The sequence below is a fragment of the Liolophura sinensis genome, chromosome 9, assembly GCF_032854445.1.
Source record: "Liolophura sinensis isolate JHLJ2023 chromosome 9, CUHK_Ljap_v2, whole genome shotgun sequence".
Lineage (NCBI taxonomy): Eukaryota > Metazoa > Mollusca > Polyplacophora > Chitonida > Chitonidae > Liolophura > Liolophura sinensis.
This window is the reverse complement of record NC_088303.1, coordinates 17394799-17408755: the sequence shown is the minus strand read 5'-3', so window position 1 is coordinate 17408755 and position 13957 is coordinate 17394799. Positions and strand designations below refer to the sequence as shown.

At 39.1% G+C, this 13957-nt stretch overlaps 1 protein-coding gene across 1 annotated transcript; it reads right to left on the bottom strand.

Annotated features, from left to right (window-relative positions):
* Window positions 1–2911: 2911 nt before the first annotated feature.
* LOC135474683 (purine nucleoside phosphorylase-like) lies at window positions 2912–11744 on the bottom strand. Its single transcript, XM_064754238.1, has 6 exons — window positions 11580–11744; window positions 9710–9879; window positions 8606–8709; window positions 8029–8204; window positions 7019–7209; window positions 2912–5246 (listed from the first exon to the last, which is right to left on the bottom strand). Exons 1-6 carry the CDS (start codon window positions 11618–11620, stop codon window positions 5041–5043), a joined length of 888 nt encoding a protein of 295 aa, XP_064610308.1. The 5' UTR covers window positions 11621–11744; the 3' UTR covers window positions 2912–5040.
* Between the last annotated feature and the right edge of the window lie 2213 nt (window positions 11745–13957).

Here is a 13957-nt window from a genome sequence, read left to right as displayed (position 1 = left end):
CAACTTTGAGGATAATTGGGCTAACCAATAATTTTTTTTTTTTTTTGCTTAATTGGTGACATAATTCATTTGGGTGAAATCTGCAGAATGTGCAATATCCCGCTTTCGTGGATGTGACACATGAACTAAACACAAAGTTTCATAATAACTGGGTGAGTGGACTGGAGTAAGACGGGTTAGTTTCATAATGCATATTTGATTGGTGTTTTACGCCGTACTCAAGAATATTTCACTTACACGACAATGGCCAGCATTATCGTAAGAGGAAACCGGGCTAAAACCCACGACCATCAGCAGGTTGCTGACAGGCCTTCCCACATACGGCCGCAGAGGAAGCCAGCATAAGCTAAACTTGAACTCACAGGCCACGCATTGGTGAGAGGCTCCCGGGTCATTGTGCCGCGCTGGAGTGAAGCATATTTAGTGTTAACTGGAACAACTATGACATTATATTAGCCCCAGGTGTTAAGAAGCCCTTAGCTATAGAGCATTAATAATTAATGTTATGCATCTGCCTAGTTGTGATGAATTTAAATAAGGCCATCATGTGATGTTGGCATGTGTATAGCATGTAAAGTATGTCCACCCAGACCATCACAAGCAGACAAAATCAGCACGTACACAGGTATTCTGGGATACATGCCTGATTATGAGGGTTAATCTAGCTGTGACTGATCATACATAATGTGATTGATATTAAACCTTCTTGTTGCCTCTTTCAGGCCTCCATTCTCCTGTCCGCACTATAGGCACGTTAGGCAGAAGAACGGCATATAGGCCAGGTAGCCTACTGGTTGGCAGAGTGTCAGTATGTACTATGACTGCAGAATGCTGCCATGTTGTTCCAGTGACGCAGCACAATTAATAAGGCGGCATAGTTATCAGCCAATTACAATCCCCCAAGGGGACAAGTTGTGATAACAGAGACTGAAATGATGCTGCCAGTGAAGTTGAAGCCTAAGGGCTATGGTACAATGAATTCCTTTTTTTCATCAGGATATTTAGAACATTTTATGCAATTTTCATTTTTCATTACCATTATTTTATGATATCATTGCCTTCAGTAGAATTTCTGAAACAAGTTTTGTTCTGAACATGTTTTAAATGTATATTGATTACGGCGCATTGATAAATAAATTTTGCTTTGGATGGTTGTGGTTAGATGGCGAGCAAACAAGGAACACCACTGACAAAGCTTTTGAAAACAAGGAAACAAAGTCTGTATTGAATAAACAAGATTTCATTTAGTGAAACATGACACACTCTGCATACTTCTTTACACCCTAGAGTAATGACACAAAATATATAATAAATACAAGTACAATGGTACACAAATATCAACTGATAAACTTAAAGAGCATTTGTTAGCATATTTTTCTTTCACAGGAAATGAAATTCAGACTCACTTTGGGGACAGATATATGTAGAGCTGAAAGCAGAACATTATATTTCTTTCCCAGCTTTATGGAAATGTAAAGACAGGAGTATGTTGTTCATTAAATGGTTGTTCAATGAGAAGCTGGATGAACTGGAGTTCATGAACACCATGGTATCCCAATGTTCGCATGCATTTTGAGATGTGCCCATATGCACTCTGGTCGGGTAAGCAGTGAAATTGTATCAGCCATCAGCCAACTAATATATGCAAAACAATTTAAGTACAAGCCTTTATATGTCACCTACTACCTATGCTGATTACCATACTTCAGTATTTACTGTAATGCTTCAACCTTTTCACATGTTTGCAAGGTGGTTTTGGGCCTGAGATTGGCCAATCCAACCAATGTAGTTTTGTCTCCAAAATCAAATTAAAAATGTGCACAAATTGCACTAAAAGGTGCTATTTAATATGCGAAAAGATTGAGAAATGAACATATGGACATATGAAAAGTCATGCTTTTCTCGGATAAAAAGTGACATTTGACACTGAGTAATATCATACATATCACTTCAACACATTTCTGTGTAAATTTCAACAGCCTTTTTTACAAGGTTGTAGGCATACATGTAACCTATACGGCTGACATATCTATAGACTTACGATTGATTTTACTTGAAAGATACAGACATTGCACGGATCCAGTCCAATCTAACAAGGTCTAAAACTGGTGCATCGGAAGCAATTTGAAAGTGGTCCAAGGGCAGCCTAGAGCCCAAAACTTTGGGGTGCTGCAGATGCCCTGTAATCAATTTTATGGGTTTTTTATTCTTCAGGCAGATCCATTGTAATTTTATTCATTTCACCATCTACAGTGCATATGTGAGCGCATCCAAGATGGGCCTTCCTTTTGTTGGTCGCTATTAAGTTGGTTTGACTTTACTTTTGACTTATTTTATTTATTTATTTTTGGGATCAAAAGTGGTACAACCATGGCCGTACTGCTTCTGACGCCACTTTTACCATGCAATATGTCCATATTGCGAGATTCAGCCGGAGTTAGGGGCACCTTGAGGACCAGAAATATTTGCAGCGTTCGCAAGCAACAGTGGATAACTATACCTTGGAAGTCATACAAATCACAGCTATACTGTAAACATTTTCAACCAATGGTCAATAGCTAAACAGCTAAGTTACCCATCCAATGTTGTTAACTTTCACTCCGTACCTCTTGCTCAATCAGCATATAAGTATATACATGTAGACACAGTATTGAGGCCACTTTCACAAAGCTTTTTTAATCAATTTTCCACATGTTTTCTTGCAAATCATGTCGTCTTGTGGCGCTACAACCTATAGGCGAGGGCCCGCTTGCCCCAAGTCCTCTTGAGGTTATGAGCACGTAACTACCATGGCAACCAGCAATGTTGGTTTGATGTCTCCACGGCTGTTATGTACTAGTAACATTAAGTGGGCTTTATACAAGTGGGCTCAGCTCTTTAACAAACAAAATCACAAGAAATAAGGCTAGCACAACAGCATGTCTCCCCTACAGCACCCTAACAATTCAATGCTGATTAAGTGTTTCACAGCTGTCCTGCTTCAGGTTTCATGGCAATGATAGACTTAATTAAGCAGCATTCAGGCAGGTGGGTTCTAGGTAGGTTCTATGTAGGTATAGCCTTTTAGTCATACCCACCATACCATCCATAATTATCCCCACATTCCTCACAACAACTGACCATAGATGAACACATCACACAAAGACAAATCAATCAAGTTTTAAAGCTGTGCAGGTGGGGTAATATGCACCTGGCAGTCTTGGAACAGGTGGTCTCACAGATCAGCTAGACAGCTGTGTGTACACTGTCAACATCCATGTATATGTTATTGTCCATGACATCTATCAGATATGGCAAATATGTAAGGTTAATGCCTTTTGCGGGCACTACACTGAAACTCCTGTCCAACAACTGAGTTTATGATTCTATCTTCAACACTTAACAAATTTCATACAATAATACCACACCAGAAGGCACAAAACTGGAAAAATATGCAACCGGTAAATGTAAATATACATGCTGTCACCTGATGTTCAAATCCTATATAAATACTAACTTTGGCCCCTTACACTAGACTTGGTAACGTCTCAATAAATGTATAAACTAAACAAAAATCTAAAAAAAAAAGGGACATTTGATCGGGGTGTCAAACAGGCTAATATAACGTGGGCATAAAATAACGTGGAGAAAATCAGTTCTCTAGAGATTCTGAGCCCGTCTCTAAATAACAATCTCATTTCTACAAACATCTTTCAATGGATCTCAAAATCCTTTGTTCTGAATTAGAAATTTATGGTTTCATTACACTGGCTATGTTATTTATCCCCATGTGATACATAATATTACCAATACTAAAGCCAGTAGAGCCTAAAACTCTGCGCCATGTTTCACGAAGCGATGTATGACATTATTTTATAGTACATTTGTTGTACAATGTTTTGTATGTCACTATTACCGTACCATTGTCATATATGTGCAATTATGTATGACACATACACAACATGTATGACACCTTTGTGAAACTGGGCCCCAAACTACAGAAAAAGGATGGCTGTAAATTGTAAAAATGGCTCTTACTGCATGTAAGTCAGCCTACAAAATCATACATAATTAAGTCAGCAGACATATCATGATGAAACATGATGAGGTTATTAAGACATATTATGGTCACTTGGATTTCTGGGACTGATTAGCCTGTCTGTTAATATCACTATGTATATGGTTTGGCTTTAACACCGGTTACCACAGGAAAATTACCAAAATAGTGGAGAAAACAAAATGTAGGCATATTTATTCTCAGTATTAAGACCAGAACACACATACATACTTCAACCAGCTAAAAACATTGTGGCTTCATTTAAAAATATTTGTCCAAAAACCTTCCATGTTAACTAACAATATAAAAGACATTCACAATGTACATGTATCCAACAGATCAAGGAATAAATATAAAAAAGAAGAAAAAAAAAATGGCAAAAAGTCATATGGTCCCCATTTGCAATTCACAGTAACAAACCTGTGGGCTACAAACCTGTGGGCTGCGAACCAGTGTCAACAAAACAAAGCAAGAGTGTACCCTTCCCTGTGTTTAAAAGCAAATGCATAGCTTGACACTGATGTAATTGTCAAAACACTAACAAGCAAATTAAAAATTTTGAGGAACATGACAATTAATGATAAGTGTAAAATGCTATTAAGACAAAAGTTAACTTAAGAATTCAAAATGCACCACACCTGTTATTCTTAAGAAATTTGGAACCATTTGCAAATATCGACTGTAAATAATTTTGTTACATAAAATATAGCACACAATAACAAAACATTAATATCCAGAAAAAAAGTGAATACAAAAAATTACAACAAAACTAATAACAGAGACCTTGGCTTTTTTTTCTTTCAGCAAATACATCTATCCAGTTACCATTTTTTGTTCTTTTTGCAGCCAATCTATTTTATACACAGCTGCTCTCATCACTACAGAAAGTAAATACAGATATTATATCCACATAACTTGAACTGGTCCCCTTATTATGGGTAGACTGGACAACTCATCCCACAAAACCATTCACGTGCTAAAGCCATCATAATAATATAACTCCATCAAATTCCGTCTATACTGGCCACCATTTTGGAGACAAGATTCTGGAGATCTTTGGCTCTTTTCTTCCCAGTCTCTAGGACCTCTTCATGATTGGCTTTCTCTCTCATGTTGTACTCCATGACACATTTGTTTGTTATTAATGACAGACCAAAAACACGCATCCCACAATGCCGAGCTGTCACAACTTCTGGAACTGTACTCATTCCTGAAAAGGTGAAGCTGATGTTAGAGAGCAAGGGACAGGGAAAAAATTCACATTGAATTACCACACCTTCTCAATAATTACAGATACTTGCTAATTGAGACACATTGAGAGTAAGCAGGTAGATCAGAGGAGTCTCCTGCGAATTGCTCACAGCGGGCGCTATCAGCATGCGAGCTGGAAAATATGCCTGAACAGGCCTACATGTATAGTCAGCCTTCCCCTACAGCTTATGCACGGCAACTCATCATGTCCTTTCTCCGTATACACGCTTGTTTAAGAAGTCCAAAAAAAAAAAACCAAACAAAAACTCACCATGTTCTACAGGCTATGCTATCCAATAGTTAAAGTTAATGGTTGTGTGGCATTGCAGGGCAACATTCAACACCCCACCACATGAGGCGTCATATCTGCAGGATTGTCGTGAATCTAGCGATATCTTCCTCTCCACTTGTGTATGGGGTCCATATAGGAATGGAACATGGATGACTGTCATTTAATCATTGAATTAACAAGGCTGCTTTTCAATGCCGCTTTTCAATGCCTCCAAAGCTCAATCGTTATGTACCAGGCGACCATAAGAGAATATTGATCTATGAAGAGTACGTATTGCTGTGAAAGGCATTGCTAATCTGACAGACAATGTACAGAAACAATGTTTGCTCAGAAAAAAAAGTTCATGTGGTTAGATCCAACTGAAGAGATCAAAGGCCTGATTTTCCTGTTCCCGGACGAGAATGTAAACTGTGCAGATTTCACCCATCTCGTAAAATAACTACCGGTTACAAACGCTTCAACACTAAGTTTGATATTTACAAATTTCTGTTCAAAATTTCTCCCTCTCACTGCATTTAACATTCTAAAAGTATTTTAGTATTTTTCTTGCATTAAATTAAAAAAAAAAAAACATACACCCCAAAATGATGTGTACAACGTTTACTTTTGGCTGTCACCCCAACTTTCAGCTAACCCACATAGAGAGTGTACGACAATGGCCCTTGCAAGGCACTGTAGTATATATTTTCTGAATTTGTGTCTGAAATTATTGAGAAGGTACAGTAGCTCCAGTTTGTCAACTGGAAACATATGATGACAGACAGGGAATGACTTTTACAGAATACCAACACACTAACGAAAATAAACAAAGAGTTTTATTACCATCCACATGTATATTTATGTATATTAACTGTCATTCTTTAGCTTTTTAACCTGTTTTCTTCTACACTGAAGTTTACTTTTCAGCAAATATATTGTTTTCTTTGCTCATGCCTTTCTTTGATTGGTGTTTTACGCTGTACTCAAGAATATTTCACTTATACGACGGCGGCCAGCATTATGGTGGGAGGAAACCGAGCAGAGCCCCGGTGAAACCCACGACCATCTGCAGGTTGCTGGAAGACCTTCCCACGTATGGCCGGAGAGGAAGCCAGCATGAGCTGGACTTGAACTCACAGCGACCGCATTGGTGAGAGACTCCTGGGTCATTACGCTGCGCTAGCGTGCTAACCGACTGAGCCACGGAGGCCCCTCTTTACTCATGCCAAACTCCCTATGTTTCAATATTTTACAGCCACTTTACTAAACCTCACTATCAAAAATTAAACACCTCACGCGTTCACATCACAAACATCCGCTGAAAACTTTATCCTAATTCCTGATATTCTTTGTCAATGTTGCCATATATGTCTGTCTCAAAGTGTTTGTGCATTTCACTGAATTAATCTGCATAACACTGCAGAATGACAGTTATAATGAATCAAATCTCCCAGCATTACCTGTGGCATCAACCCCAAGGGTCTTCAACAGACGACATTCTGCAATGGTCTCAAAGGAAGGCCCAACCAGGAAGGAATAAACTCCCTGGCGGAGGATGGAGTCCAGGCCTAATTCATGACCCACTTTTTTGGCCAGCTGCATTAGGTCAGGGTCATAGGCATCGGACATTGCTGGGAAGCGTGGACCAAAACTGCAGAGAAATACATGTCATACAAGTTTTACTACATTGTGCTGCGCCCTTTTATACAACTGATGAAAACAGGAAATTACTTGGGTAAAGAAAAAACATTTGTGCTTGTTGAAGATGCTGTGCTCAATTATTCTTCATGATGTTGTATCATATAACATAACACAAATACCACAACACAATTATACCTCAGTTGAGGTAAGGTTGTGTTTTTGTCCTGGTGGAACTTTCTAAATCAATGATAAATCACTGGCTGTTTAACTAAGAGATCCTCAGAAACAATTTATTTGGTAAGAATTTCAAGCAGATTAATTGATAACTGATCTGAATTAAAAAAACAACAAAACCTCTGTGAAGCCTAAAATTAAGCAAAAAGCAAAATAAGCATGTGATGCCATGGCTTAGAGGCCTATTGACACTTCATCAGTCAGCTTTGTGGTAATGATCTACAGTTTGTCTATTCTTGATATCTAGGTTAAAACCTGCAGAATCCAGGTTAATGGCACGGTTTACCCTCAAACTGTCCAGTTCAAATTGTCCCATGTTAGACCTGGCTGATTGATATACATGGTACATCCATTACACACACACATTTTTCATGTCCTAAATGTGTTTTAAATGTGCACGCGGTGCATTACAAAGCTAGAAAGCAGGAAAATCACACATACATGTACCCATGCATGGACATGAGTGACACAGCAAGCCACTGAGCCAGATAAGACAGTAAACACAAAGCTACCTGATGCTCCAACAAAATCTAAGTCTTTATAACATTTGAGACAGTTTCTGGTTGCGTCCCATATCATGGCCTGTCTAACATACCTATCATCATTCAATCCCACGAGCGGGTTCGCACCCGCGAACCCTGCAATGTTAACATGATCGGAAATCACCATGATGTCGCCCACGCTGAAATCACGGTTAATCCCTCCAGCAGCATTGGTCACAAAGATCGTCTTTACACCGAACACTTGTAAGACACGGATTGGAATAGCCACCTGCAATAAATGCACACGATGAATGGTTCAGTGCAAATATAGGTAAACAAAAGACTAAAACAGGACATGGCAGTATCTACACATGCTGTCAACTGACATTTACACCACTTACAGTACACATGAATTTTCCTCAATTTATTTCCCCATAAATGATATGCTCTTATGGCTATATGTAATCTGTTCCAGTTCATGCCATTTTCAAAAAAACCATAAAGACCATGTAAACCTTTGTGGAAATCAAAATCAAACCTTATTTTTCTTGTATAATCATTGTCTCATGGATCACCTAAGAATAAATATCAATACCAGATGACTTCAGCTTCCTGGTAGCTATTTTTGATGTTTTCTTGTGTCGGAGCAATCTCACACTTATTTATAATCCACAGGGGTAAAGAGCTCACCTTCCATATAGGAACTCCTTCGTAAACATGCGCTCGACCCTGCATTAACACAACAGACTTGCCAGAGAGTTTTCCAAACACCAACTGTCCTGTATGACCAGCCACTGTAAAACAATACATGTACATGCAGCATTTCTACCATGTATTAAAATCCAGTACTTGTATCTGATTACCTGTACATATATACGACAAGCGCTGCCGTGACTTGGACACACCTGTCAGTAGATCTGTATGAATGCGCACGACAAGTGGTGACTCGTTAGTCCAAATGATCACACAGTATAAACAAAAGTGAACGTCCACTGTGGGCCACATTTGTGACCTTTCTAATGATGTGTCAGTTTTCAGATAGCTTATGCTATGGCAATGGCACAAGTATCACTGTTTTTACCCCCTGCAGTCGTTGAGAATGTCTCTAGTGATTATTTGTCTTTTTTGCCACAAAGTAGACATGGTTTGGGTCAGAATTGAAAGGTTTGCTGCCGCATTGCATGGAATAATACCAATTTATAGTTTTGCGGTGAGATTACAGGTCCTCTGATGATTGGCTCAGAGCAGCTATAACATCAATGCAAAACTATGAATTAGGATAATTTCATGCATTACATTAGCAGACCTTGCTACCTTACGATGTGAGGAGAGTACTGCATGGTGATGTCACATGGTTCCTCATATGACAGAAACCATTGTAAATTTGACACTTGTACACTTGAAAAGAAGTGTGTATAGACACAGAAATTTTCATACAGGAATAGAAAATTATTTGTTTATTTATTTGATTGGTGTTTACACCATGACCAAGAATATTTCACTTATACGACAGCAGCCAATATTATGATGGGAGGAAACTGGGCAGAATCTGGGGGAAACACACAACCATCAGGAGGTTGCTAGGAGAGCTTCCCATGTATGGCCATAGAGGAAACCAGTATGAGGTGGACTTGAACTCACAGTGATCGCATTCGTGAGAGGCTCCCAGGTTACTCAGCCATGCTGGCATGCTAACCACCTCGGTCTGAGAAAAAAAACTGCTGGACAAACATGAAAGTTGGACTGGAAGAAAAAATTGTAACGCCTGGTTTAGGTGCTGTCAGCCATACAGACCTGTGCTGACTGGGAATCCAGGCACGTCCTTATACGGAATGTTAATTCTGTCCTCAACAATGTCAGCCAAACCCCCCAAACCTGAGCCACAGATGATTGCTAATTTTGGACGATCCGAAGTCTGCTTCTTTAGAAAGCTAGCTGTTTCCTCTATATCCTTCCTCGTTGGCCTGAAATACACAAACAAATTCAGACTACATCCCATGCTGAATACTTAATCAACAAGTGTGCGTGGACAATGTATGCTGAGATTAGGGTACTATGTTGCTGTTACACTGCCTACTACAAGCCATGTAAGCACTGCATACATCACTTCCGTTTTAGAAATTAGTTAATCAATCGTTTTGTATCGAAACTAATGTAAGCGGGTGCAGGTCTTATATTTATGAAGAAGGATCCAGAAACAACTAAAATTCATTCAAAATTTGTTGTTCTTATGCTTGAAAGAAAGTTTGCACAAACAATGAGAGCAAATAACACAAACAAAAAAGTCAACAACAACTTATACCAAAATCCCAACAAAACATTTTAGAGCACGGTCCTTTTTTGGAGGGTCATTCAGATTTAGCTCAACAAACATATTTTTAGTGATGGCCTAAAAACTACTGTTTGTAGATTAACAGGATTATTTCCTGTCTTTCTCGTATTTGTTCAGGCTCACAGTAACTTGTTTTTCATCATGAAAACTCGTCAGTTACCACCACTTGAGTAAACATTGTATCGTCAGCTACACTTGTAAGAAATGTTGCACGCTGATACAGGGGCAATGGAGAACGCAAAAAACTCTTTCCCGTCTGTATCAAGACGGTCCAAAGCAGTGAACTCATTTGTTCTTTCCTTCACTGCGTCGCAATTATCGGTGTATGTGTGCTCATTAAACATATATGAAGTACACACACACTGCAACGTCACAGAGGAAAACAATGCGTTTCTCAGTCAATTGGACCTTCCATGTAGTTTGTCCTCGGATCTCTCATTATCGGTGTATGTGTGCTCATAAAACATATATGAAGTACACACGCACAGCAACGTCACAGAGGAAAACGATGCGTTTTTCAGTCAGTTGGACCTTCCATGTAGCTCATCCTTGAGTCTCTCATTATCGGTGTACATGTGCTCATTAAACATTTATGAGGTTCACATGCACTGCACTGTCACAGAAGAAAACTTGTTCTACTGTCATTTGAACCGTCGCCCTTTTGTGCAGGTTGTCTTCAAGTTTTCCATAAGGCCTGTTTTTACGTAAAAGCTTTCTAGCTGCCTTAGTTTGCAAGAGCTTCAACCCTGTCTTGTACATATGTGCGTGAACTCGATAGACTCCTGATATGCCGATTCAGCTTACCAAGTACCCGTAGTCTGCTGTGATAATACTAATGACTCTCAAAACAACATCCCTGATGGGGGAATAAGTTCATTATTTTAGGTACTTTTCAGCAGCCGTGGATATAACACTGCTATTGGTCATTATTCACACACAAACTAGTTATAGTCACTCCATTATTTTTTATATCTGGCATTCCCGGATGCATCAACCAACTAGGAAAATGTTTAAGAAAATTTGGGAGCTAAGGAAGACATTACTCGATGGGTCAATGCACTATTACAATTACAACTACATTACCAGTATCTATTCCACATATGGCATGTCTTTACGTACCATGATGGTATTACACTTGTCAAGATCCTGTAGATCAGGCTGTCTAGACACCAGATTTGTGTACCGCTACGATACATACTGGTATTGTGAAACTGAAATGCCACTGAACATCAACACGGGTCTATGACGTTGCGATTTACCATCAACAACACGCTACGTGAGTGCTTTTCATGTTACAATATTGTCTTCTCATTTATCCATGCCTTTACGTACCTCTCCTCCACACCGTTTTCGTTTCTGTTAGTTGCTGACATATCTACCCTGGTATATACTCTCGTAAACGTTCTAGGCCAACTATGAATGAGCCGCTTCTTTTCGTCTGTTGACTGTTGTAGTACCTGAATGCTCCACCACGCGCACCCGCAATCGTTTATTTATCTACCGCGCACTAATACAACTATAAAACCGTTATCCTTTATCAACATGCTAAGTGATTATGCGAGATAAAAAGTATCTGTATCACACACAATGCTAAAATAATTACATGAATTTGCTCAAAATGAAGCGATAAGTGTGGATAAATAGTTTAGATTTACTTTTTGTCTCGGATGATTTAACCAGACGGTTGAGGAGCGTGCACGCCATTGGCTAACATGGGTCATTCGCCGTCACACCTCCCGAGGCTCGGAGAATACCCTACTAACACAGTTTTAAACATAAACATTTCGCACACAAACGGACACTTTTTTCATCCGTTTATTTATTTCATTGTCCATGTTTACGGTATAATGAAGTGATCCTGCGTACTGGCCTATTTCCATAAATAGGCATATACATACATGTAGGTGCATGGGAACTAGCTATAGCTTTCATGTCAAAATTCCGGTTGGAAATTGGGTGTTTAATCTTTTGGAAACTGTTCTCCATATGTCTGTTACTGTAGCATAAGGATGCATGATATATCTTTCATAAAGGTTTGTATATATTTGCGCCATCACGCACGAGTTCCATTGTGGTCGTATTACAGGATTTCCATGCGTTATGCCTGTGTTATGGAGCCAAACTAAACTTATAATATAGATTTATATATAGGCCTATATATAAACTGTAAAATAGTACCAGTAATCACGATCTCATTGAATAATTACGGGGGAAAATACAGCAACTTAAAGTATATTTTTCGGTTACGTTATATGCGAATTATTATTACATGGTACGTCACGAAATAATGGCGGAATAACCTCGAGTTTGTAATGCATATATACATACTGGTTATATACCCAGATATATCCGCTAGACTAGACTGATTAATTTACCTTACGGGCAACTGTAACAAGTGAATATACATAGGCCTATTCAGTAATTGTCATCAGTGATTTTGTCATTTTCACATTCTTGGAGTTTCGCTGATCGATGCTGATGCACGGTGTACATGAAATTAGCATGTTCGTGAACTTAAAAGAATGGTACTTATGTAGGCCAAATGTATACTCAGTTTCAGGTAGACCTATGGTAATTGTTTTTTGAGATTGTTATATATGGTGTCAGAAGATACATTTAAGTAGATGGGTTAAAACCTGCTATTTGTTTTCCAGTGCGAAGCTCTAAAATTTTGTCAGTATTTTACTAGTTCTTACTGTACTAAAGTTACGCTTAACAGAGTCATAACCCGAGTCTAGGCTATAGATAGAAGTCAGAAATGTCACAACACGGCTGGTATGTCCCTACCTCATGTCTGACCGACATACGTGCACATGTATGTCGGCCAGAAATATAACAACTCAAGAAGGCGACAAATTAAGTCTGTAGACATCTCTACACTGCTTCAGGAACTATTGTAGTCTACCGGAGTGAGCCGATGTCATATCCGACACATCTGATGTCTGTTGCCGAAATGCCCGCAAGGTTATAGTCAAAACGCCCACCGTTGTTAGCCTCTTCACATACATGGAAAAGTATGACTCCGGATACCAACAGATAATTGTGTGAAATTATACGCTAAATAGCCGAAAGCTACAAACAACGTGATTTTCTACTTTCAAACGGGGTGGGTGAAGACATTCTTGTCGCAAATGTTATATAGGAGACTGTCTATTTTTAAATCGATGTCGGCGATAGTGTATTCGTCGGATTTGTGTAATTTCAGCTTTCCAGATAGTGTGGGTGTTTTTTTGAAGAGCTCACGTGCATGATGTCGCTTGCACAAATTTGGGCTGACTGATCACTGGCGGAGTAGAAGAAATAGATCTTCTTTTTCGTCAGAAACGAATTGAGTGTATGTCCGATACACTGGAATGTAATGATGGAAAGCATACTTTTCTTGTGCATGCTTATAAAGGTCAAGCAAAGATACTCACAAAACTTCATATGCGGTTTCATGTCTTCTGTTCTCCTTTTGATCATGACGATAGCACTTTGTTCATAATAGCCAAAACCTGAGGAAGACATTCTCAAGGTAACTGCGGCGATTTCTCCAAGATCTCCCATGGGTTGTTTATCCGTCTTCCCAGCTCCTCCCGTTGTGACTTAAAAAACATAGGTATCCCCCGGGCTGTGACCGGTTTCCTCCCACCATGATGTTGGCCGCCGCCATGTAAGTGAATTATTCTTGCGTACAGCGGAAAACACCAATCAAATAGTGACAAGTTTAA

Coding starts and splice junctions, on each gene's coding strand:
- LOC135474683 (XM_064754238.1), bottom strand. CDS start 11,620: ATGTCAGCAACTAACAGAAACGAAAACGGTGTGGAGGAGAG. Junction 9,880..11,579: donor GAAAACGGTGTGGAGGAGAG/GTACGTAAAGGC, acceptor TGTGTATTTCAG/GCCAACGAGGAAGGATATAG. Junction 8,710..9,709: donor TGGATTCCCAGTCAGCACAG/GTCTGTATGGCT, acceptor ATTGTTTTACAG/TGGCTGGTCATACAGGACAG.